The 22,951-nt window shown below is 43.6% G+C and overlaps 1 protein-coding gene across 1 annotated transcript in view; it reads right to left on the minus strand.

Moving 5' to 3' along the window:
• LOC121837881 (venom metalloproteinase antarease-like TtrivMP_A) overlaps positions 1 to 22,951 on the minus strand; it is a 45,858-nt gene that overhangs the window by 13,771 nt on the left and 9,136 nt on the right. Inside the window, exons 3-6 of the mRNA XM_042293739.1 lie at positions 22,400 to 22,489; positions 8,740 to 8,866; positions 4,427 to 4,477; positions 3,696 to 3,814 (exon numbers count right to left, since the gene is read on the minus strand). Coding sequence (XP_042149673.1) covers positions 3,696 to 3,814; positions 4,427 to 4,477; positions 8,740 to 8,866; positions 22,400 to 22,489 — 387 coding nt within the window. The remainder of the gene's footprint in view (positions 1 to 3,695; positions 3,815 to 4,426; positions 4,478 to 8,739; positions 8,867 to 22,399; positions 22,490 to 22,951) is intronic.

Here is a 22,951-nt window from a genome sequence, read left to right on the forward strand (position 1 = left end):
AACCTCAGCTGAACATGGAGCTGGAATTTCAAACCAAGCATTACCTCTTCCCATGGTTAGTCCATCTGGTAGTAACCCCAGAATTTCCGCTCCTGCATCAGTTTTGCCATAACAATCAGAGAGGAGTTACAGAGCCAATAATGACATCTGTGTGAATAATATTTCTGTTATTTTTACTAACATTAGAAGCGTTATGCATAAACGCCAGGATTTATCGTCAATTGTCGACTCGTCTAACGCGGACATTATTGTTCTCACCGAGACCTGGTTGTCAAGTAAAATACGCAATAGTGAAATATTAAGCTGTCAGAAACGTTTTAATATGTACCGTCATGACAGGGACGAAAGAAACGGTGGCGGTGTGTTAATCGCGGTAGCTGATAACATACAAACATTTCACATCAACATCTCTTCTCAACTTGAGATAGTATGGGTGGGTCTAAGTATAAGAAACAAGAAATATATTTTCGGGGTGTGTTATCGTCCCCCAAATGCAAGTGCCACTTTTGTCCCAAAGATTCATGATGCGATCAGTGCAGTCATAGCTCGTTTTCCAAGTGCACCCTTGATACTGTTCGGTGATTTTAACTATCCTTCCATAGATTGGTCAGATGTGCGTACTTCCGTTAATCACTTTTCGTCAGAGTGCAATGAGTTTGTAAACATGTGTCTAGATTTTAATTTTTCACAAATTGTTGTGCAACCTACACGTGTTACAGCAACAACCGCATCTTTGTTAGACCTCATTTTAACAACATCACCCGATCTTATCTCCTCACTAATTCATATGCCCGGTCTTAGCGACCATTCTTTATTGCATTTCATGTTAGATATCCCTAAATGTTCCAACCCAAAGCAAATTAAGAAAATATATAATTATGCGAGGGCTGATTTTGAATCTATAAATAACGAATTATGCCTCTTTCTAGATAAATATACACATGGCTTTGAGGAGCGCTCTGTTGAAAATAACTGGAATCTATTCAAAAGAAAGGTTGCGTCACTTATGAGTGCTCATGTGCCCCTTCGAAGCATATCTCTGTCACCCCAGTCACCATGGTATAGTACGACTTTAAAGAGGTTGTCAAATAAAAAGAAAAGGCTATTTCGTTCTGCTAAAATGTCGAACGATGATCAACGCTGGGCAGTATATCATCTTGCTGCCGCGGAGTACAAAAAAGCAGTGGAGGAGGCGAAAGCCACTTTTTTCAACAGTACACTACCATTCATGCTAATTAATAATCCCAGGCAATTTTGGAAAGTTATTAGCCCCAGTCACAGTCAGGACGTAACGCTCAGGGATAATGACGGAGTTGAAGTTCAAGGTGATTTGTGCTCTTTTGTATTGAATGATGAGTTTGCTAAATCCTTTTCACTACCTATTACCTCTGACCATCCGGTTCTCCCAGTTTGTGAGTATCTGCAAATGAATCCAGTCATTGTTGATTGCGAGGGTATTGCGAATATTATTGAAACCCTAAAAATATCAACTTCAGCAGGCATCGATAATATTAATACAAAGTTTTTGAAAAATACTAAAATGTATTCAAGCATCATCTTATCAAAACTGTTTACCCAATCACTTGAACAACAGATACTACCTAGAGACTGGAAGGTGGGGAGGGTGATTCCTCTCCACAAAGGCGGTGATAAACATAATCCTTTGAATTTCCGTCCGATCTCCTTAACAAGCATCCCATGCAAAATACTTGAGCACGTAATATATTCCAATCTTATTAACTTTCTGGACTCGAACTCTTTTTTTCACCCAGCACAGCATGGTTTTCGAAAATTCTATTCATGTGAAACACAACTCCTAACTTTTACCCATGACCTTCACGTCGTTCTCGACCGGGGTTCCAGGACAGACTGCATATTCCTTGACTTCTCCAAAGCCTTCGATAAAGTGCCCCATGTACTCCTTCTCCATAAACTTCGTAACTTAAACATAGATAACAACATACTCAATTGGATAGAATCGTTCTTAACAAATCGTTTTCAATTTGTTTGCGCCAACGGAACTAACTCATCATTATCAAGTGTTAACTCTGGTGTTCCTCAAGGTTCTGTGCTCGGTCCACTACTATTTCTTATTTATATTAACGATCTTCCTACGCGTGTTTCCTCTTCCATCAGCTTGTACGCTGACGACTGTGTCATTTATAAAGAAATTATTAACGATTCTGACATTTCTGTTCTTCAAACTGATATAAACAACGTCACACAATGGTGCTCAGAATGGCTTATGGAACTCAACACATCTAAATGTAGATCTATGAGAGTGTCCAGGCATAATAACACTTGTCCATCCTACAACATCATTAACTCCCCCCTACTTTCTGTTACTTCCTATAAATATCTTGGTGTGCATCTAACCAATGACCTTTCCTGGAATTTACATGTCGAATATGTCACTAATAGCGCTAATCGCTTACTAGGTTACCTTAAAAGAAACCTTTCGCTTACTCCTGTTTCATTAAAGCTTCTAATCTATAAGACTTTAGTCCGTACTAAACTGGAATATGCAGCCTCTATCTGGGACCCCGGTATCACCCTTTCATCCGCTGTTGAGTCCATACAAAATCGTTCCGCTCGTTTCATCCTCTCGAACTATCATCGCACATCCAGCGTCACATCTATGAAAGCATCCCTTTCCTTGCCTAACCTCTCTCTTCGCAGGAAAATATCCCGGCTTTGTCTTTTTCAGAAGATTTTTCACTCTAATCCAACACTTCGTCAAACATTATTCTTAGAACCATCTTACATTTCGCTACGAACTAATCACCATCTAAAAGTGGGCGTCCCCCAGTGTAACACCTCATCTTTCAATGCCTCCTTTCTCCCTCAGACCTCAATAGATTGGAATCGACTTCCTGCACCCATAGTCTCGATAACTGATGCTACTGATTTTAAAATTGCCATTACTAAGTTTTTTGATGTTCAATAACTTTTGTTTTATGTCTTGCCTTATGTATCGTTATACTCATATGTTTCCGTTTGAAAAAACCCACTCCTCTCTGTAATGCCTTCGGGCCCTGAGAGAACAATAAATGAAATGAAATGAAACTAGTAACTGCATCTCAAGAGCCTCTACGCACAAACTACCGGTGGTGGGCGCGCCACGCTCTTGTCACAACTTTGTAGTTTTCAAAGAACATCTTACGGTTTCTTTTCATAAAAGTAAAATCAAGAGATCAGGCATGTCCGATTATAGTAGCTCACCGCTCGAGACAAACTGCGCGTAGCAAGCTCCGCACATCTCGTCGTCGCTCAGCAGCGACTGAGATTAAGGCATTAGCGGGTGGCGGGCTGGCAGGCGCACTCGCCTACCTTTCTGCACAGCCGTGCTCGCCACCCAACATCACATTTTCGTATGCAAAGAATTATTGTTGTTATTATTAATATTATAATTATTATTTTTACCCATCACACATTCACGCCTAAGCAAGAAGCCTTAACATAACAAGGCACGTTTTGTGTTTCTTATTTAGTGAATGCCTATAATGCACCCGATATTTTCCTCATATTGTTTTTGTAGAACTTGTCACGAGGTTAGGCGCGAAGAGGGGTGCGGTGGCATAAAATCAGGTAGTATTCGGATTTGTGGGTCCACCGAGAGTTTCGAGTAGATATGTTACGATACCCAGGGTACTCTGCTGTAATAAAAAACGTGCGCGATATCAAATCCTACTTACCGCGTTCAATGTGCGACACAGATATTTTATCATTTCCTCATCGTTCACGAAGTCCTTTGAGAATACTTTGTCAACCAATAAAAATAATTCGGGGTATCCTATTTTTGCCTTCTTGGCATCTGTGAAAGCAAACATGTTCGATTAATTCATTATCGAGCCTATGCTTATATATATATATATATATATATATATATATATATATATATATATATATATATATATAAACGTTCAACGAAGGACTTCAAATATAGGTACTATATACCACCACTAACACTGACAGGGTGATGGAAACTACACCCCTCCCCTATTGGACCAGTCAACCTTCGTTTTTGCGCCACTTGGTCATGCTCTTGGCTCATAGGCAGACGCCGGGAGCGAGCCAAGTAACGAAAATAGAGGCGATTCAGTGGTCCGGAGATTACGTTCCTTCCACCGACTTGTCAGCTTCCAGGTGTACAGAATGCAATACCTGTTCACCGTTTGATTTGGTCGGCAGTTATTTACACACAGAGGCATGCCGACATTAAGCATTGTATGGCAAAAGGAAGCTCTCTCGAATTTTAAGAGAATCAAGCAACTGTTGAATTCCACCTAGGGCCGAGGCGATATGGAAATGCTACGTTAGGGTTCAATTAGAGCTTAAATTCTTTATTTTATACTTTTATTCGATTGAAAGCCAAATATGTCAACATTTATTTACGCTGTAGGAGACAGATAAAAAAAACTTTTACCTTTTTTCTTTGCTTGTTCTGTAATGTTGTGATCACGTCTTTCAGGCATTACTGAAACAATGAGGTTAAAGTTATTTTAATGACTCGCGCCTCAATCACAACCCGTTGTTAAAAGCTTTTGGTTTCGTTCACACTTACAGCTATCTGAAAACAAGACTACCATGGCATTTAAACAATTCAATCATAAATATGACCTACTCATACTTAATGAAAAAGACAATTTTCCGATTGTGTTTATTGAGCTCGATGAAACCTCCATGTTTATAATATAAAAAAAAATAAACTAAGTTCAACCTATCTAGTACAGGTTCTTTTGGTTTCTGAGTTTTTATAATGTACCAACTTTTAGCACGTTTTATATTCCAATAGAACCAAACACGAACATTGATTCACGAGCGCGAATAGTTCCACTACTATTTGCTCTTTCCAATGCTCAAGAGTCAAACAATAGGAAGATAATGCCCATAAGCCTTTTTGTTTTACACAGAGTATACATTACAAAGAGAATTCTAATTGCCATTTTGTGGTCCAAGGTTTGCAATCTTTATAAACGAAAAGAGCCATAGTAAGTGGCTTTGTCTATCTGTTTTCACAATATCTTTAGCTGCGCCACCATTACCATAGTCCCAAATTAAAAGACAGCTTCGCTTCATTTTTGTTTTTTAAAATACAAAGCGGTTCTTCTCAGCTTATGAAGGAACACCGGATTTCAGATATTACGACCTAGATCTATCTAAATGTTTCTTAAATGGTCCAGCAAACTTTCGAACGCGCCAAGTTGCTGAAATCGGCTGACTCTAGCGGGCGAATGAAGGAGCAACCAACAGCGCGGTCAGGGTTACGGCGTTGGCGTTGCCAACCTTGAGCTGAACGTCATCACCACTGCCCCTCTTTGTTGGTTTTTACTTATCGGGCAAGCGCGATGGGTCACTTCAGCAACGTTTCCTCTCGGCGCTCGGCGGTGTTACGTCATTGGCGTAACGCGCCTGCGCAGTGCGCTTCTTGGGAGCCGTCCGGCCGTGCCACCGACGTCATAGTCTCACCATTTGTGCTTGTTGTCTCTTGGAGGTTTGTTCACACTGTGTGCACAGACTGATGTGGCAGTTGCGCAGACTTCGACAAATGACGTAGTCACCAAAACGCCCTGAAGCGTGCGGTGCAGACGACACTTGCGCCTGGCACGCGACCGACCCGATCCGGCGCTTCGTTGCGTAAGGGATCACGTGACATCTAGTACCACGTGATAACCGTGTTGTTGGTGACCCGAGGCCATTGTAGAGGGACGGAGCTGAAGTTTAGGTTTCGATGTCTGGTCATGTTTAAAGTAAGATTTAACAATATATATTTCATTATTCGCGAAGTATATGACGTAGTGCCTTTTATTAGTTCTTTTAAGTGTGAAATCACTCATTTTCCAAATATTTTCGGAATTTAGCGGAGTTGCTTTTTAAAATGCGTAGGATGTGGCGCGTCCTATTTACACTATTAACACTATGAAGCCAATGAGTTTGCCGTGTTTGGTGATAAGAACAGATAAACACGAATCAGGAAGCCAAGGGCGTGAACATATTAAACCACTCACTGCACTTCACGAGATGACAGTGACTGTAGATTGCGGCTGTTTGCGACTGCCTTTGACGTCACTGATAGAGTCAAGTGAATACCCGTATCTCTCTGATTATCGTCATCAGCGAATTAAAACACCACCTGTCTTGCTCACAGCGGCCGCTCTCTGAACTACAGTTGCAGGGATGCGCCACAGGCGTCCCCGCGAATGGTGCTGCGACGGGAAGCTGATGACTACCTAGTATGGAAGAGCGCTGGCACCCGTGTCGCGTTTAATGTGTGCGATTGGAGTTGATCTTGTCGTGTTGAATGGTGTTCTGAATAGATAGGTTTCACGAAATACTGCTCAAACCTGGAATGTTTCGCTCCAGTTCAGGTGAGCGACTTAATGTTTATAGACTTGTATAGGGGTGTGTGAGAAGTGATTTTTGAAATCGTATCGAAAACGAATCGAATTATTGTGGCACCGACGTCAATACGAATACGATTAAAATAACTTTCAAATGGTTTTCGAAACGTAAGTAAATAGCTACCAAATAAGAGTACAAATTTTCAAATTAGTTTATGGTTCCAGAATGCTCCTTAAAATTACGAAAATAAAAAGCACGAAAGACAAGGACTAGAGGGAGACTACACAGGACAAGCGCTTACTCGCAACTGACGTTTTAATTCGGAAGATGAGGAAGACGAAGATATATTATTAAAAGACCCTAACAATAAAAGATTACAAATATTTGTGAGAAAAGACCGAAAGGATCTGATAAGACTGATCATTTCGCTCATTTCTCATAAATATTTGTAACTTTTAATATTAGGGTCTTTAATGTCTTCGTTTCCCTCATCTTCCGAATTCAAACGTCAGTTGCGAGTAAGCGCTTGTCCTGTGTAGTCTCTCTCTTGACCTTGTCTTTCGTGCTTTTTATTTTCGTAATGTTTAACCAACTAGGCCGACAAATTATTTTGCTCCTCCTTAAAATCCTTGTAGAAGTGCAAGACTAGACTATAATGACTAGAGTTCAAACATATATCATTAAAGAGAGACAAAAACTACTAAAACGTTAGAATGCTAAACAAAATATCACAGTCCACGCGGATGCTGAACATAAAATCACAGTTTGCACGGAACTTAACAAAAGGAATCTTACACCTTATCAGATTCCTTCCCTCGACCCATAGGTGAGGGAACGGAGACAGTACACAAGACATCTTATTTTCACAGATAAGAACATAAAAAGGCTTGTTACGTCCGATTAAAATAGTTATAATTCCCATGCAAAAAAAATGGAAAGAAGCTTTTTTTTTACATGTTTTTTAGTAAGAAAGTTTCGTCGGCTTGTCACAGTGTTTGAGCACGTTGAAAACTATCTCTCGCTTGCAAACCGGGTCGCAGGAATCGCCAGGTGTGCGCCGCACGTGCAAGAGACTTATACATTTCTTTGCCTACAGTTTGCCACCAGCGGATAGGGCTGTCAGTACGTGGCAAAACTGAAGTCTGAAGTTAGTCGTAGACCTCTTGCGTTAGACAACTTGGTGCATCATTCTTCCTTGACAACGCCACGCTGTTCGATATCTTCCACACTCAAGGCTGCTCACTGGTTTGAGGTTGCTTTCCGGCACAACTTTCTGTAGACGTGAGCTGTGTTGAGTCTGGTACATCCTGAAGCATTGTACTTACTAGGAACTCTACATTCTGCTTTTGTTCTTGTTGTATCAGATGTCCTTGAGTCGACGATCAAGGAAGGTGGCAAGGACACAAGGCGCCTGTGCGATTCCCTCCAGGAACCTTGTTTTCACTGATCTAAGTTCAACTTGTGCCTCAGAAAGCAACATATTAACACAGTGAACAGCTGGAACAACCATGGAAAGTCTTGGAAAAGAATCGGCAAAAGCAGCCGTTGTGGCTCCTACAATTGGTTGCAGCATTGACACACAGGCTGATCCAAGACACAATTCGTCAGCGGCGGAGTTCTCATCGGTATCGGTTTCTGCCAGGTCTAACGCAACAGCGGCCTTGAGCTTCAGCAGGCGTGCCAACATGGCGTACTCACTATTCCATCTTGTGAGTACATCTTGTACCAGCTCAAGAGGAACTTCTATGTCCATCCTCATTTGAATATCCTGCAGTCCTGCCCTTTCACTGCTGCTCCGTTTGCAGTGCCCCCTTGTGGCTCGCGGTTCGGTGCACACGTTTGCGAACCCCTTGGTTTCTTTCTTAGAATCTTAAAGGCAAAAGTGCAAAGTATGTGCAAACACGCAGTGTCCACTCACGGCGTTTGGACAATCGCAGAAACGAAGTTCTGAGCTTTATCACTACACTGCAAAAAAGTATGAGAGGCATGCCCCACTCCTCAAAGTCGTCCTCGATCAGAGAACGCAGATTCCCCGCTGCACGTATGCAACCGCACGCAAGCACAGAGCTGTAAGGTACGAATCAAGCCCTCACTCAGCCCATGGCACGTTCCTGACACATAACTGTCACCAGCTCGTTACGTCCAGCTGTCAGTGGTGATGGCGACACACCCCAGGTCCTTCCTAGGAAGGCTGTGCAACAAAGTGCGGTGAGAATACCTAACAGCATTGTACATTTCCGGCACGACGGTCCTCAACAACGTTGCTCGAGAAGGAACATTTTACTCGAGCATTGCGCCTTCCTCAGTTCCAAAAAAGCTGGTTCTTCTACGACTGTGTAGCTTACTAGATACTAACGCTCAATAGTGAATTTGGGATATAAGTGCTAAGATACAGACCGCAGTCATTATGAAGGCCTTCGTATGAGTCGGGGATCTCATGAAGCCAATGGGCAACGCGGCCATCTGATGACCGTTTCTGCGCAAGCGCCGGCATTACTCTTAACTTATTTCCAATCATTCCTTCCTGAAAAAAATGCATGCAAAGACTAATTTTAATAACGCTTTTCCAGTGGAAGAAATTATGGCTCCAGGTTTAGAGTTTGTCACTTTATGGTACAAAATATAACTTAAAGCTGATTAAGCACGTTGTTGTTTTTGTTGTTCTTTTTTTTTTTGGGGGGGGGGGGGGATTGAAGCAACAAGTTGCTTTGGCTTGTTATGGAATACGACTTTCTAGCAGCACATTGGGACGGACAAAACTTTGATAAAATGCATATGGTAGATGTGAATTCAGCACTGTTTTACGGTTGACATATGGGGAGAAAACAGAAAACGAACATTTTCAGTAGCGAAACATGAGTCTATCCCTGTTGGAAAATCTCGATGATGGAAAGATGACGGAAAAGGCTCATACAAGCGTAACCGTAATATGGGACATCCTATACAAGCGAAAAAGGCGGCTCCAGTATAGTGGAATAAGGCGGAACGATACAGGTGGGCGGAACCATACAAGCGTGTCGTATTATGGGACATCCTATACCAGCGTAGTGGATATAGGCGGAACCATGTAGGCGGACGGAACCATACATGCATAACGTAATATGGGACATCCTATACCAGCAAAAAGGCGATACCAGCATGGTGGAGCCATATGGCTCCAGCGTGTTGGTTTCGCCTTTTCACTGTTGTACAGGGCGATTTAGTTTCAAGCTTTACATATATGTTTAGAAAGGTCGTGAAAGCTATATTAATGCGGTTTGTGCAGGCGAGTTATACGGCCAGGCGTACGTAGTATAGGGACCTAGTCGTAACGATCAGTCAGATAATTAAATACAATTTGTTAATCAACTTTTTAATTAGTGAAAATGAAAATATGGTTTCAATTAGAAACTTGCTGAGTCATTGAAAACCACAAAATCAAGTTTTTTTTAGAAGGATATAATTCAGGGGTAGCGTTTTATGCATTCTGTAAAAAGCTTTATTTGGACGAGTTTCTAGGTTTCAGTTTCTTATCAGAGCTCATCTCTGCGCCCACGGTCCTGTTCCCCAGGGGCATAGGCACGCAACACACATGCGCCTTGCTTCCCTTCATCCTACGAGGGAGGCGAGGGGGCGGCTTCGCACTGCGGTCACCGGGCAGCTGGACCGCAGGTGCAAAGATGCGCTCTGGTAAGAAACCGAAGTCTGGAAATGCGTCCAAATTGACCATTTTTTTATAACGCCATATAATGCTACTCGTCTATCTTTACAAAGAAAATTGATTTAGTGTGTTTTGATGATGCTTAGCAGGTTTCTAATTGGAACCATGGGTCTATTTTCACTGATTAAAAATTTCACGAACTTACTATACTTAGAGAGAGGCTGAAGCAGTTTTGTATTTGAGAAAACACTTTTAAATCTTCTTCATTCGACCTCGAGAATCTCAAATATCAAAATTATTTGCTAATTTAATTAATCAAGGCTGCATAGTAATTTTTAAAGCGCTGTGAAAGCACCTCCCTAGAGAGCGACGTCACAACAGCAGCTTTCAAAATCTTTGTTCACGCATCTTCAGCGCCTATCAAAGCTATGCACGCACATGCTATTTTTTAAAAGGGCAGAAAAATGTGTCACGACTGGTGCCAGTGCCGGAGAATATACCTAGAAAACTTGCGATTGGACGCGCGGCCCTTAAGCGACACACGCTTGGCGGCCGAAAGGTCTTCTTACGATGTCACTGTTGGTGGGATGTTTTTTGTGTTTTCTCACGTTTAGTTATATCTTTGAGGAAAACGAACGGGATATTCAGATTCGCGGGATAAAACTACGCTAGAATGAACCTCCATCTAGTTTTCTGAAAGAAGTCTGGCATATCTCTGTAATAAGCCGACGGATCATTACAAATTAGCCTTTTATACTATGCCGCCCTGGCCATATAACTCATGTGCACAGACCGCGTAAATGTAGCTTTTACGGCTTTTTTTTTTAAAAATCTGTAAAACATAGAAAAAAAACTCTGTAGAATGTCCCCCAATACGATACGATTGTATGGTTCCTTCCCCGCTTGCATTGTTCAAGAAAGACTTGTGGACATCCAGCGTTTCATTGGAATGCTGGATGTCAGCGAGTCTCTACATCAATGAGTGGTTTCAAACAAGCATGGTGTTTGCACACCAGTAAGCTCTTATCCGAGGCTCACCAGGACCACTAAGAGCAGAGGCGAAATGTCGTGACCTGGTAAATTTGGTTGCAGGTATTTATTTTTACAAGAACTGCATGCAGCAAAGCTTAACTTTGCTTAAAAGAAGATTATTAAAAATTCAATACTGAACAATGGTGTCCCTTGAGCTGTCAGACCAAACTCCCACTCTTGCCACTCAGGAGTTCCTAACTTGTGCGTAGAGGATCAGCACAACCCAGATTTGTGCTGTGAGCGCACCTGCAATATAAAAGTTGAATAAACATGAGATGAAATATGAGACGTTTACAATTCTCTGTAACGTGAAATTAGAGCACAGATCTTGAAGAGGAGGATGGGAAGGTATGCCCCTCCTCCCCCTCCCCTCCTCCTCTTCTGCTCCCTCCCATTTAGCAGGAAACTTCCCTGAATTTAGCGGGAAAATTTCCCCACTAAATTTAGCTGGTTAAGTTTCCCACTAAATTTAGCGCAGAAATTGATGTCACATGACCTCAACACAATGCAGTTTTTCCGCTAAAAGTAGCGGGGAAAATGACGTCGCATGACCGTGTCACGTCATCCATAAAAAAATTCAGTTTCTCAGCTAGACTTAGCGGAAATATTAACGTCACATGACCACAACGTTAATTCAATTTCCTGCCAAGTTTAGTTGGGTGGTTACGCCGACAGCGACGCCGCGAAACGCGGAAACGGGTGCTAAGAGCTGCGCTAAAAACTAAATGCATCAGGTGAAATAAAGTGAACATTAGAGATACTGTAAGAAAAAGAAGAGAATCTAAGATACCGTTCTCAGATCCTTCCTTTTGTCCGTTCTCAAATGTCTTGATTTCAAGAAATGTTCATCTCTTTATTCATACCCAGGGAACCCCTCCCAGTTTCAGCATGAATGCAATAAATCAATGCAGACTAGACCTTGTAAACTATAATCCACATGAAAATTAATGTTTGCCACATAGTCATGTATGAGTCAGTGGCTCAGATCTCTAAATACATTTGTATTGAGGAACATTCTTGAATAAAACTTCTGGGCTTCGAATTCAACAGTTTGTACTTCCATAAGGAACACTGTATGGCACTGATTTTTTTTTTTGTGACACATCAGAAACAGCACAGCACTGTCATCCTCGCATACCTAACAAGAATTTGTATTTTTTTTAGCATGGCATGTGCTATTCTAATGCCCATACAGCATCCTTTAACAAAATTTCCTTTGTAGAGCTTTTTATTGGTTCTTATTTAGCTCGCACGACAGATTCGGTACCTTGAATTCTCACTCGGCATCAACAGTTTTATATATTAATGTAATAGCGAAAGACAAGATGTATGGACTTGAGTACGGCTCAGCAAGCACAGATGTTGAGAAAAGTACTGAAGAAAACTCAAATGTGAAAATAAAAATAAGCTGGAATGTGGAATTATGGACATGGACATGAATACAGTTAGCAGATTCAATATGAAGAATATGTGTTAGACGCACGCTCAAAGAAACCTGTTGCATCTATATTCATTCAAATTACTTTGCAGAACCCAGCACTGCAGTCTCAGGTGGGAGTTCGCTGAATGAGTCTACTGAAAATGAGTGTAGACGGAAAAAGCAGTTTGATCTGCGATAATGAACATTACATAAGTGACATGTCATTATTACTGTTACAGTGCCGAATGTTCCAAACTGTCAGTCGCATCATTCTGTGAGTTCCCTCCGTACATTACAGGGTTTGGCTCTCTCGAATGCTTTGCGAGAAAAATGATGAACTGGAAATATCTAGAGTAGTTCTAGAAAAACTATTTCCAGAATCTTATCTCAGCATCGCAAAGAATATAAAAAGTTTCTAAAGACAAGGTTAGTGCAGGAGTTGAATAAACTAAATACTTTGTTTTTCGAAACCATCTTGCCGTAGTAAACGTATGAAGTTCCCCTAGGTAGAGCTAGTCATTACGGATGATTGTGCCCATTGCGTACCATAAAAATTTAATTTGCGACCTACAATATTTACAAACTCAATTAACTCTGAATAAGTGGACCACTTGGCATTAAAGATTGGCCTCACCATGACTGTCTGCCAACATCTACATAATAATTTCCATGAACCTATGTATTTCAAGAAAATATTTGGTGCGAGCTGCTTAAAACACAATAGCACTTTTTAGCAAGTGCTGATTGTTGGGCAAGTTGGTACGGTACGTTAGAAAACATGATTGTGCTTTGAAGACGGGGACATAGGAAGGACAGACACCACAGAGTGCTAACTTTCAACTGATTTAATTCAAGAACCTCGGCGTAGAAACACACTGCGTCACCGCACCACATCTCAACCAATCCGTGGCCCTGCCACGGACCGCAAGTACGCCAACTCCTTATCCGCCAAGTCAATTGACGCCACACTGACACAACACGTGCCGGAACTATTTATAGCATCAGCCTCCATAATCTCTCTAACAGTCATATCTTTGTGCCTAGCAAGAACAGTAGACTGAGCAAATAATGGTTTGCACTCGCAGTCATGATCTGTCGTGTCACTGTCATGACTGCGGGTGCAAACCATTATTTGCTTCGTCTATTGTTCTTGAGAGGCACAAAGATAGGACTGTTAGCGAGATTATGGAGGCTGACACTATAAATAGTTCCGGCACAAGTTGTGTCAGTGTGGCGTCAATTGACTTGGCGGATAAGGAGTTGGCGTACTTGCTGTCCGTGGCAGGGCCACGGATTGGTTGAGATGTGGTGCGGTGACACAGTCCGTTTCTACGCTGAGGTTCTTGAATTAAATCACTTGAAAGTTAGCGCTCTGTTTGTCTGTCCTTCCTATGTCCCCGTCTTCCAAGCGCAATCATATTTTCTACCGCACTTTTTAACACTTATAGAAAGCCTGTAGTGGGCCACAACTTAAGCAGTTTTCACTTCATTATAAAGAGCAATTACACATATGTGAACCATGAATATAGGCCTGCACTGAATTTTTTTCTTAAGCTGAACGTGCTATGCTCTGTTTACTATATAAATCTTTGCAGAGCTGACAATGTGCAAGTTCCTGTTTTTTTATATTTCACATGTCCCGACTGGTGAGTGTGGTAGGGACATAAGATTGATGACACCAACGAAACACAATGATTATTTTAAGAATTTGTTTGGGTATAGCACGAGCAAGGCGATCTGCGGGAAGTTATTTCTGTGACACCGTCGAACCTACATCCGCGGGCTTTAAGTTCACATGTTAATCATGTCTGCAGACTCCTTTTTGTAATTGGAATTTCATCCAACCCAAGATTTGAATATGTTTTTTTGCATTTTAGGCTTAGTAGTGCTTTTGCTGTTCTATTAATAGGTAAGAAAAATGCTTATTTCAAGTGGCATACCTAACACCTGGTGGCACGAGGACTCCCGTGTCGTGACGCAGACCGAAAGTCACAGCCAGGGAGATACTGCGATGCTCTTGTTGCTGGGATTACCTCCCCCATGGTCCTGCCCAGACCACAGAAAAAGATTGAGTCCAAGCTTGTGGCCACTAGGATCTCCAGATCTTGAGGCACCCAAGTAGCTGAAAATAAAAACAAATCACAATCAAGTACTTGGCAGAGCTACATTAGAATGGCTAGCATATTCTTTCGTGATCAGCACATAGATCCTCTTATTTTAGTCATAGTCACCCCCCAGGACAAAGCTACGTAGGCGTTAAAATGATGGGTACCGAATTTAGGTGAATGATCAAATGCATTCATTTAACCCCCTTTCGCCCCAACCTGAGACTTCTGTCAAATATTCACATTCAACTGTAAAGACTACAAATAAAACTACTACTGCAATGCAAAGCCGTATAGTGGGAGAGTTTAGCCAGCGGGTGTGGCAACGAAGGCGCCGGAGAGGAGGAAAGGGAGGAGAACGCCGAAGGAGGGAGAGAGAAGGCAGCAGAGAAAGAAAGAGGAGACGACCACCATTTTGACGCAAAGCTGTCTGCACGGAGCACTGTTGAGGCTACATGTCGTCTGCTACGGGCTTATTTATTTTTTTTGCCTAAATAAAAGTGCATTCAAACATGGAGGAACTTCTTTCTTTAGGTTTTTAAGCCACCGAGGAATAACACTATATCATTTTATTGCCAGAGCCTGCCAAATAAAAGGAAAGAACCGAAATTTGAATATCGATCCCATGCCGGGCGAATGAATGAAAATGGCGGCCCTCCCCGTTCAGCTGGGAGCAGCCTAGAGTTCACGCGCATGCGCTCACGCCTCTTGCTCTGTGCCACGGGCTGATCAGCTCACTTGGAAGGGAGACGTTACGGCAGCGAAATCATAGACTGCCAGACTCTCCCCATATATGGCTCTGCTGCAATGGAAAGATTTTCCTACCCTCGTGCTCAGCGAGTGTCGACTGTGGATACAACTCCGGTTCATACACTCGCTGAACATGAGGGTAGAGTGTACCAGCAGAGGGCAGGTGTCTGTATACAAAGAGTTTAGTTGGCACACCAAGAGGCTAACGAATAAGAATGGGTACCACTCTGAGCAAAATGCCAAAAAAGCGTGGATCTCGGCTTGACACTAACAGCGGCACACAGTATCTATTTTACTGACAAAGGGGTACTAAATCATTATTTTCAGCTTCCTAACGAAACTAAATATTCTTCCCGGCTTGCTTTTTAGGAAAATCTCCAAATTTACAAGAACTACTAAGACAAGACAACGTCTAAAAAAAAAAAAAAAAGCAATGGCAAAACCAGCAATCGAATTCGCCTGCTCTCCAGTAGCACGACATCTATGGCAGGCAGACCTGCAGAATGAGCAAGCAGTTTAAGAAACAGAGTATGTCCTATGTATAATTTTTTTTTATGCTGCAAAGCAAGCGCTGGAAGGAGGTTTCACGACATTAACGAAATTTCTTGCAATCAGTTGAGAACAAATTAGAGCAGTGAACTTGTCCTTGCTTCTGGCATAACGTTTTAGTGTTGCCCATGGAAACTCACATAAATTTGAAAATAAAAACAAAAAAGACTAACCTTCATAAAAAAATCTGTAACTTTGGCAAAGAAAAGTTACCTTGGAAAAAATATGTACAATACAGTTGTACAGCGTGCATTTGTGTGCTTAACCAATTTTGAGGCAAATCGGCGACAATGAAAAGAAGACGTTTGAGTACAATTAAGGGAAAGACAGAAAGGATGCATACCTACAACAAAAACATTTAGAACGACCACGGGCAGGAAACTCTGGTGAGGCTCTCGGAGTGACTCCCTCATATGGGCCTGCGCAGACCACAGAACAAGATCGGTCAGAGCTTGCAGCCATAAGGTGCTTCATACCATGAAGTTACAGAAGCGGGTGCAATTGGAAGCAAAGTGCATTTCATTTCTCTGAAAAACGAAGAGTTTAATAGGTAGCTTGCATTCATAAGGTGATACAGTCATGAATGCACAGACTTTTCAATGCAGCGCTATATCACCAACTTGTTAACCATGCCGGGCAACACTAAAAACTGAGAGCATTATTTTAAACTATCTCAGCTTAAAGTTAACCACGACAGAAGCTTCAAGCCATCCTTGCAAATTCAGTGCACAAAGCAAGCCATGTGACCTTCTAGTTGGACGCCATGGTACGTCGAGCTTATAATCATGCGTCATGCTGTTTTTGCTGCAAAGGCTTGTAGTTTTAAAAGTGGTCCAGCTTAAAGAGACTAAAAGTATAGACGTTTATGAGTGGGGCCCTCACCTAGTCTGCAGCTACATTGCGAAATAGGACGTTCCAACCGGGATGTTTGCTGCCTGTAACCACACGACCAGCTTGTGCCCAGCGATTGTTCGAGCTGAATACATGTCCTCGACAGTGCCATTATTTGACAAGCATTTCTATGACTGTTAAACATGACTGACTTACAGAGAGACTCCACCTCAACGACTAATGACTTGGGATACCTAACTGAATACTGATATATCAACTAAATGCAAAACAATTACCTGGCAAGCATTAAATTTTTCAAGAGGCTGGGTCGACTCCGCATTAAGTTGAAGGAGTCGATGCGTAATAGGACAATACAAACAAAAATATGCCTTAGAATTCTTTTTGCACCCCCAAACTGATTTGTTTTTGAAGGTAAGGTACACAATGTTCTTGATTTAGAAAGTGCCTCAGCTGTACAAATGCATATGCAATAAGGGCACTTGCCAAGCCTATTCTACTCAGCTCTGTGCAGGTTAAGCTAAGTTAGAGTATAGAAGTACATGCTCACTGACACCATCAGAAAGGCAGGGAGAAGTCTCCGTTGTTCGACCTCCAGCCCGTCTGCTACCTTCGATGACGTTTCAGCGCCTGATGAGCCTGGAGCGAGCACATCTGTCTAAAGCGGGGTGAAAAGCACAAGCATGTGCTGGAGGACGCCCAGCCATTCTCTTTTTGTCATCGGCTATACTACATATTTTTAGTAAGACATATTTTTAAGTGAGGAAAAGTACTGCAAATATGCAGTCCACCTTAAAGATAACAACAGTTGCCATTCACCATTTTCCAAATAAGTGCTCCCACGTACCGGAACATCTACACATGTGGTGCGTGAGTAGGTTCAGGACTGAGAGGCTAGAAAACGAAGCGCTCGCAAGGCTTGTCTGGCCCTTCCAACCATGCGGGTGCATTCGTTGCAAGTTCCCGATTTGTAGACAAAATGATTTAGAATGAGCAAATCTTGTCTACGCCCGAGGTAGAACATTGAATTGCGATTCCCCCATATTGTGCGAACCATCCTTCAAACTGCGGTACCACCTGCAAATAAACTATGTTGTGCTGCGGCACGCGTCCATGCTGCCTGCTTCAGAGGTAAACCACTGCTCGTGTTGAAGACGACATCCAACAGTGGACAGGCAACAATTTTTAACGAACAAAAACAAAATTGATATCATTCAATAGACACAGATAGGCTCACAAAGTGTCGGCACCATGATTGTTGTTGTTGGTTTTACTCTTGCATACAAACAAAGGTGACTTCCTCTCTCCTCCGATGGACAGTAAAACCCCCTTATCTTGGTAGCCCCTATTTCTTCTCGAATCGGTCACAGAGGACATAATCGCAGCCACTGAATTCCGCAAAATTAAAGGCCGCGAAAATTAAAGGTTCGCCAACATTAAGGGGTTTACTGTTCTTCTGAGTGTCACATGATGTTAACATTTCAAGGAGGCTGAAGGTATTGGTTTAAGAAAAAATTTACCTATGAAAAAAGTGCCCTTCTCCAGGTTAGGCACGCGAGGTTCTTTTGCACTACGTATAAGGTGGCAAGTTTATTTCGGCAGAGCTTTTGGTAAAACGGAGTCACAAAAGTAGCTATACTTGGCGTCAACTATTTTGTGCTGCATTATAAAGCCAGAGTAGATTCCACAGTGCGTGCTTCAGCAGAGCACTGTTTGTTGCAAGAGCATATGTGGTTTAGTGTTGCATCCCATTTGCATAATCTAGAGAAACTAGCGCTGACAGAGTTGGAGCACTCCAAATATTAACAGCCGACTGTAGAAGCATTGAGAGATGCACACATGCGAACTGTGCATTTCTTAAAGGTGGGTTCGAGCAAAGGTAAAAACAATATCTATACTTACGGCGGCCATACTTGCCTTTCCCAAGCACGACCACTTTTCCCTCGGTAGCACCATCCAGTAAGAAGCACCAGCAACACGCCCATGAGACGCCGCCGCCTCCTGGATTGAATGACGACCCGCCTGAGGTCTTGGAAGGAGATCCGGAACACTGCTTTAGGCCAGATGTTGTATCTGGTGGGGCAGAGACTAAAAGCAAAAATTAACGAATTTATCTGAAGCGCTACATTCCTATAGGACAGCAGTATTTTTTTAGGCCAGTGATTCGCTTTAATTAAACACAAATGGTTGGTTTATATGATGAACCATCAGCCTCTATTTTTCTTAAGTGTAACGCAGTGTCTAACGTTACGTCCGACGGAACCCGAAATAAAAATTAAAATTACGCCCAACGTAACTGTCAAGCATTCGAGTTACGTCCGACGTAACCCAAAATAAAAATTAAAGTTACCGTATTTACTCGAAAATAGGTCGAACTCTATTTGTTGGACCCACCGAGAATAAAAAAAACAATTCAAATATAGGTCGACTTTTTTTTATTTTTAAGAACAGGGGAAATTTTGGGCAAAAGAAAGAAACCTTTATTTACATCACTTCACAGCTTGGTAGACATCCTCGCAAATCCGCCACGATACTTCACTGACACCGTTGTAAAATGACGACAAGAAACGAAAGAAGGTGCGAAGCAACGAAAGACAAACTACAAAGACGCAAACAAAGCCGCCGTGTCGCCATGAGCAACACGCGAGCCGAGCCGCCTCAAGCAACTAACAAAAGTAACATCTTTTTTTTTTCTTTTTTTGTGCGCGTTTGCGAGGATGGAGGACAAAGTGCATGGCGCATCGCGTTCCTCTCCTTCCCCATTGCCCAGCAAGGGGAACGCTAGAGGTGCGATGGCGAAATCTAATGCCCCAAGAGGTGCGCGCGATAGCGGCACCAGCCACCGCTGTTGTTTTCGGTTGTTTAACAAAAGCTTTTGGAAACAAGAAGCGGCGCAGCTCTACGGCAACGCCGGCTCGGTGACTCGATAGCTTCATGCCTCCGGTACGGTCGCAAAATTTGGTCGCGAATGTAGGTCGAAATTCTTTAGTCACGATTTCCGGAAAAAAAAAAAGAAAAGGTCGACATATATTTGAATAAACACGGTAGTCAGCTGCGCGACGAGACACACATTATGAAAGCGATTGGTGCGAGCGATCAAGGCGATCAGCGACGTTTTCTAGAAGCCCAGGAACCGAGCGGCGCAAGCAGCGAGAGTGAGAAATCTTCGTCGCTCGGCGCCGGCACTCGTACCTTCTCGTCGTCGCTCGTCTCGTTGATCGCTATATTGCTTACATGCTGTTCAGAAAGGTGCTCTAAGTGGTTACCATTGCATTGGGACCAGCCTCGCATCCAACCGTAACCAGTCTTGACTTTTTTTTAAGCCACCCAGGTAGAAGTTAACATCGTACATACATCGTTTTCAAGCATGGCTCCTCGTTCATTGCTCGATTTACTTTTTCGTAAATGACAAACCGCAATGAAGCACAATTATTCTAGTTCAAAATTGTCACGAACACTTGGCACGCATGCTTACACTGTAGCGCACCTAACGTAATTTAAAAGTAGAACGAAAACGGGGCGAGATTCGCTTACCGCTTCACGGAAACAGAGTCCTTCGGATCCTAGGCCTAACGGCCGAAATCGGAAGTCGCCTGCGGTCCGGCGATCGGACGAGTTGAGCCGGCCGCGCTGTGCTGACCCCGGCTGACCACGCCTGGTTGAACCATGAGAGGCGTCGTCGAGTTGAGAGCCAGAGACGCAGTAGAAACGGACCGTAAAACATCTGTCCCGTAAAACGCAGGAGCCAGCGCCAAAACCGCTACGTCTGGCTGCGTCGCCATCTCCGCGACGACCGGAAGCGTGTAAACCGGGACTGGCCGGGAAGTTAGAAAAGGCGCGGCAGCGGAAGCCACTGGGCGGAAGCTTTACGTTTCGGTTTCGCTTTTCTCCGACATCGGCCACGGTCGCGGGCTGGTATGTTTGCGGCTGGTTGCGACGACGCGAGGGGCCACGAAAAGACGCCGAGTTGGCCGAGTACGAGTCACGGCCCACGATACGAGCAACGGGCCATTTGCCCCTGTCGACCGGCGATGCGGTATCCGCGGCTTAGTGTCACGATCGGTTTGTTGCCGTGCACGTTGACTCAAAGCTCGAGGTTATGCAGTTCCGTCAGTTCCGTTCCGGCACCAGCCGCACCACGTTTTCCGGTGCATCGCACGTGGAGGTATTTCGACGCATTCAGTGAACGTAAAGATCGCGCCCGCTGTCTTCGGTGCTGTGGAAGAAGTTGGGAGACGGAAGAAGCATCAAAACCAAGGCGTTTAGGACTCCAGTCCGGGCCGCCGGTCCACTCTGAACGAGAGGCGACGTGTGTGCGCACGCTTTGAGGAAGCCTCCACGTTTCGCCGCGCCAGACCTCGCCGATCGCGACCAGACCCCGAGTCCGAGAGGCTCTTGCGCAGCCAGGAACGGCAGCGAGGTAGGAGCTGCTCGTTCTGCGCAACCATGCAGTGCTCTACAGTGCTCGGAGCTCTCGTTGTCATGCGTGCTTGCTCCGAAGCCTTTGTGACCCCTTCGGACGCGCAAGTCGTACTTCGCAAAGGTTTGGACGGGGCCGCCCTCACCGAGCAGCTCCGCTAAATTCCGCTTACTTATGATCGCAATAAAAGCTTGCGTTTGTTCTCGGGAAAAAAATTGCGGGACCGCTCTCCGCGCCGCCGACGAGGTTGGCCGCCACCATGTTCTCAGCTGTTCACTCGCTCCCGCAGCGAGCGCCTTCCGATAATCCTCCCCGTTCCAAAATGCGATGCGATCTTCGTTTACATGGGCTGAATGAATGCGCACTCGCCATCTCGATCCACCTCTGTCTAGCGACTTTAATGCGATGCGCTTTGCGCATTATGCCGTTTACATGACCGCATATTGAATGCGGCAACTGAATTCAATGCGACTAAGTCGCATTCATGTAAACGCGGCTTATGGTATTTTTCGACATGTATGATGTATGTAACGATACCGGTGGTAAACGATGGACGTTTTTGTTGGAAGATGGCGGTCGTCTTTCTGCATGTATGGTTTAGTTATACCGGTGGTCTTGTGGTATAGGCGTTTCGTTGGAAAGATGGCGGTCGCCTACGTCATCGGACGCAAAATCATACCAGCCATACCGAGTCATATCGGCGAGCAAACCGGCTGCCAGTATAGACAGACCCGGAGCCATAGCGGTGCCGGTATCTCCAGTTATGGAGAACGCAAAACCAAACTAGCTGCATGTATAATAACAATAAATTATGGTGGTGTCATACCAGGACTGTACAAGCAGCAGGTTTGTTTCTTGTACGTTTTTCCAATAGGGTATGCAATTCCTACTTTAAAAATATACTCAGCATATTTTGAGGATGTGATTTTATAAGTGTTTCATGTAGTAATGAGAGCAAATTTTAGCACTATCTTATGCTTAACAGGCTCTCCCCCAAAAATTACGGTCAGGCATATCTTGACGGGACAACGCGTAGCAGAGTAATACGACTACTTTATACTCTAAACACTTACAATGGGTGTAGGGATGTCCTTTAAAACGTTTGAGTATATAAATCCTTTAGAGTATTTTTAATCTGCAACCATGCTTTAGATTAGAGATATTCTACAATATGTATTCGTTCATCTTAATTGTCTTGCTGTAATTAATTAGGTACTATTTAGCAAAAGCTATCTGTAGCAAACGAAGTGCGCTATGAATTTACTTTGACTAATCAGGAAAAATCTACTTACCACTTGTATCCCTTCTTCATTTGATACGGTGACGGACGCCATTGCATCTTTATCGTGGAACAGGTCCTCTTCTAGATAAGACCCATCCAGCTAAATAATAAACGGATTGTTAATGAGAATTGTGCCATACAGGTTGTCCCCCCCCCCCCCCCCCCCAAAAAAAAAAAGAAAAAAAGTTGGACATTTTTTCTTTGCCCCCCAGTTGTCAGAGTGGGGGGTCAAGGCATGTGCTTTGCCCCCCTCCCCCCTGAAACAGCCCCCACTGGGCAGGGCAAACACTGGCCGGCGGCGCCCAAGGGATACCAAGGGCACCACCCCCTGACCCGGGTGAGGGGGTTTGCCCCCCATTCAAAAACAAGTTCGTACGCCACTGGTTGGGGCCAAAGCTGACGGAGCGCACCGATTGGCCCACCACGACGATGACTTCGCGCTTTTTTCGCCGACGTCCAATCGGCGCGCCCCGCAAACTATTGCCTCCAACTTTGCGGTTGTCGAGTTGAGAACCCCAGTACTATGGTGCCTGGAACGCGTCTCCGACTGGTGTGTTTACCG

The sequence above is a fragment of the Ixodes scapularis genome, unplaced genomic scaffold (genome assembly GCF_016920785.2).
Source record: "Ixodes scapularis isolate PalLabHiFi unplaced genomic scaffold, ASM1692078v2 PGA_scaffold4__175_contigs__length_147842914, whole genome shotgun sequence".
Lineage (NCBI taxonomy): Eukaryota > Metazoa > Arthropoda > Arachnida > Ixodida > Ixodidae > Ixodes > Ixodes scapularis.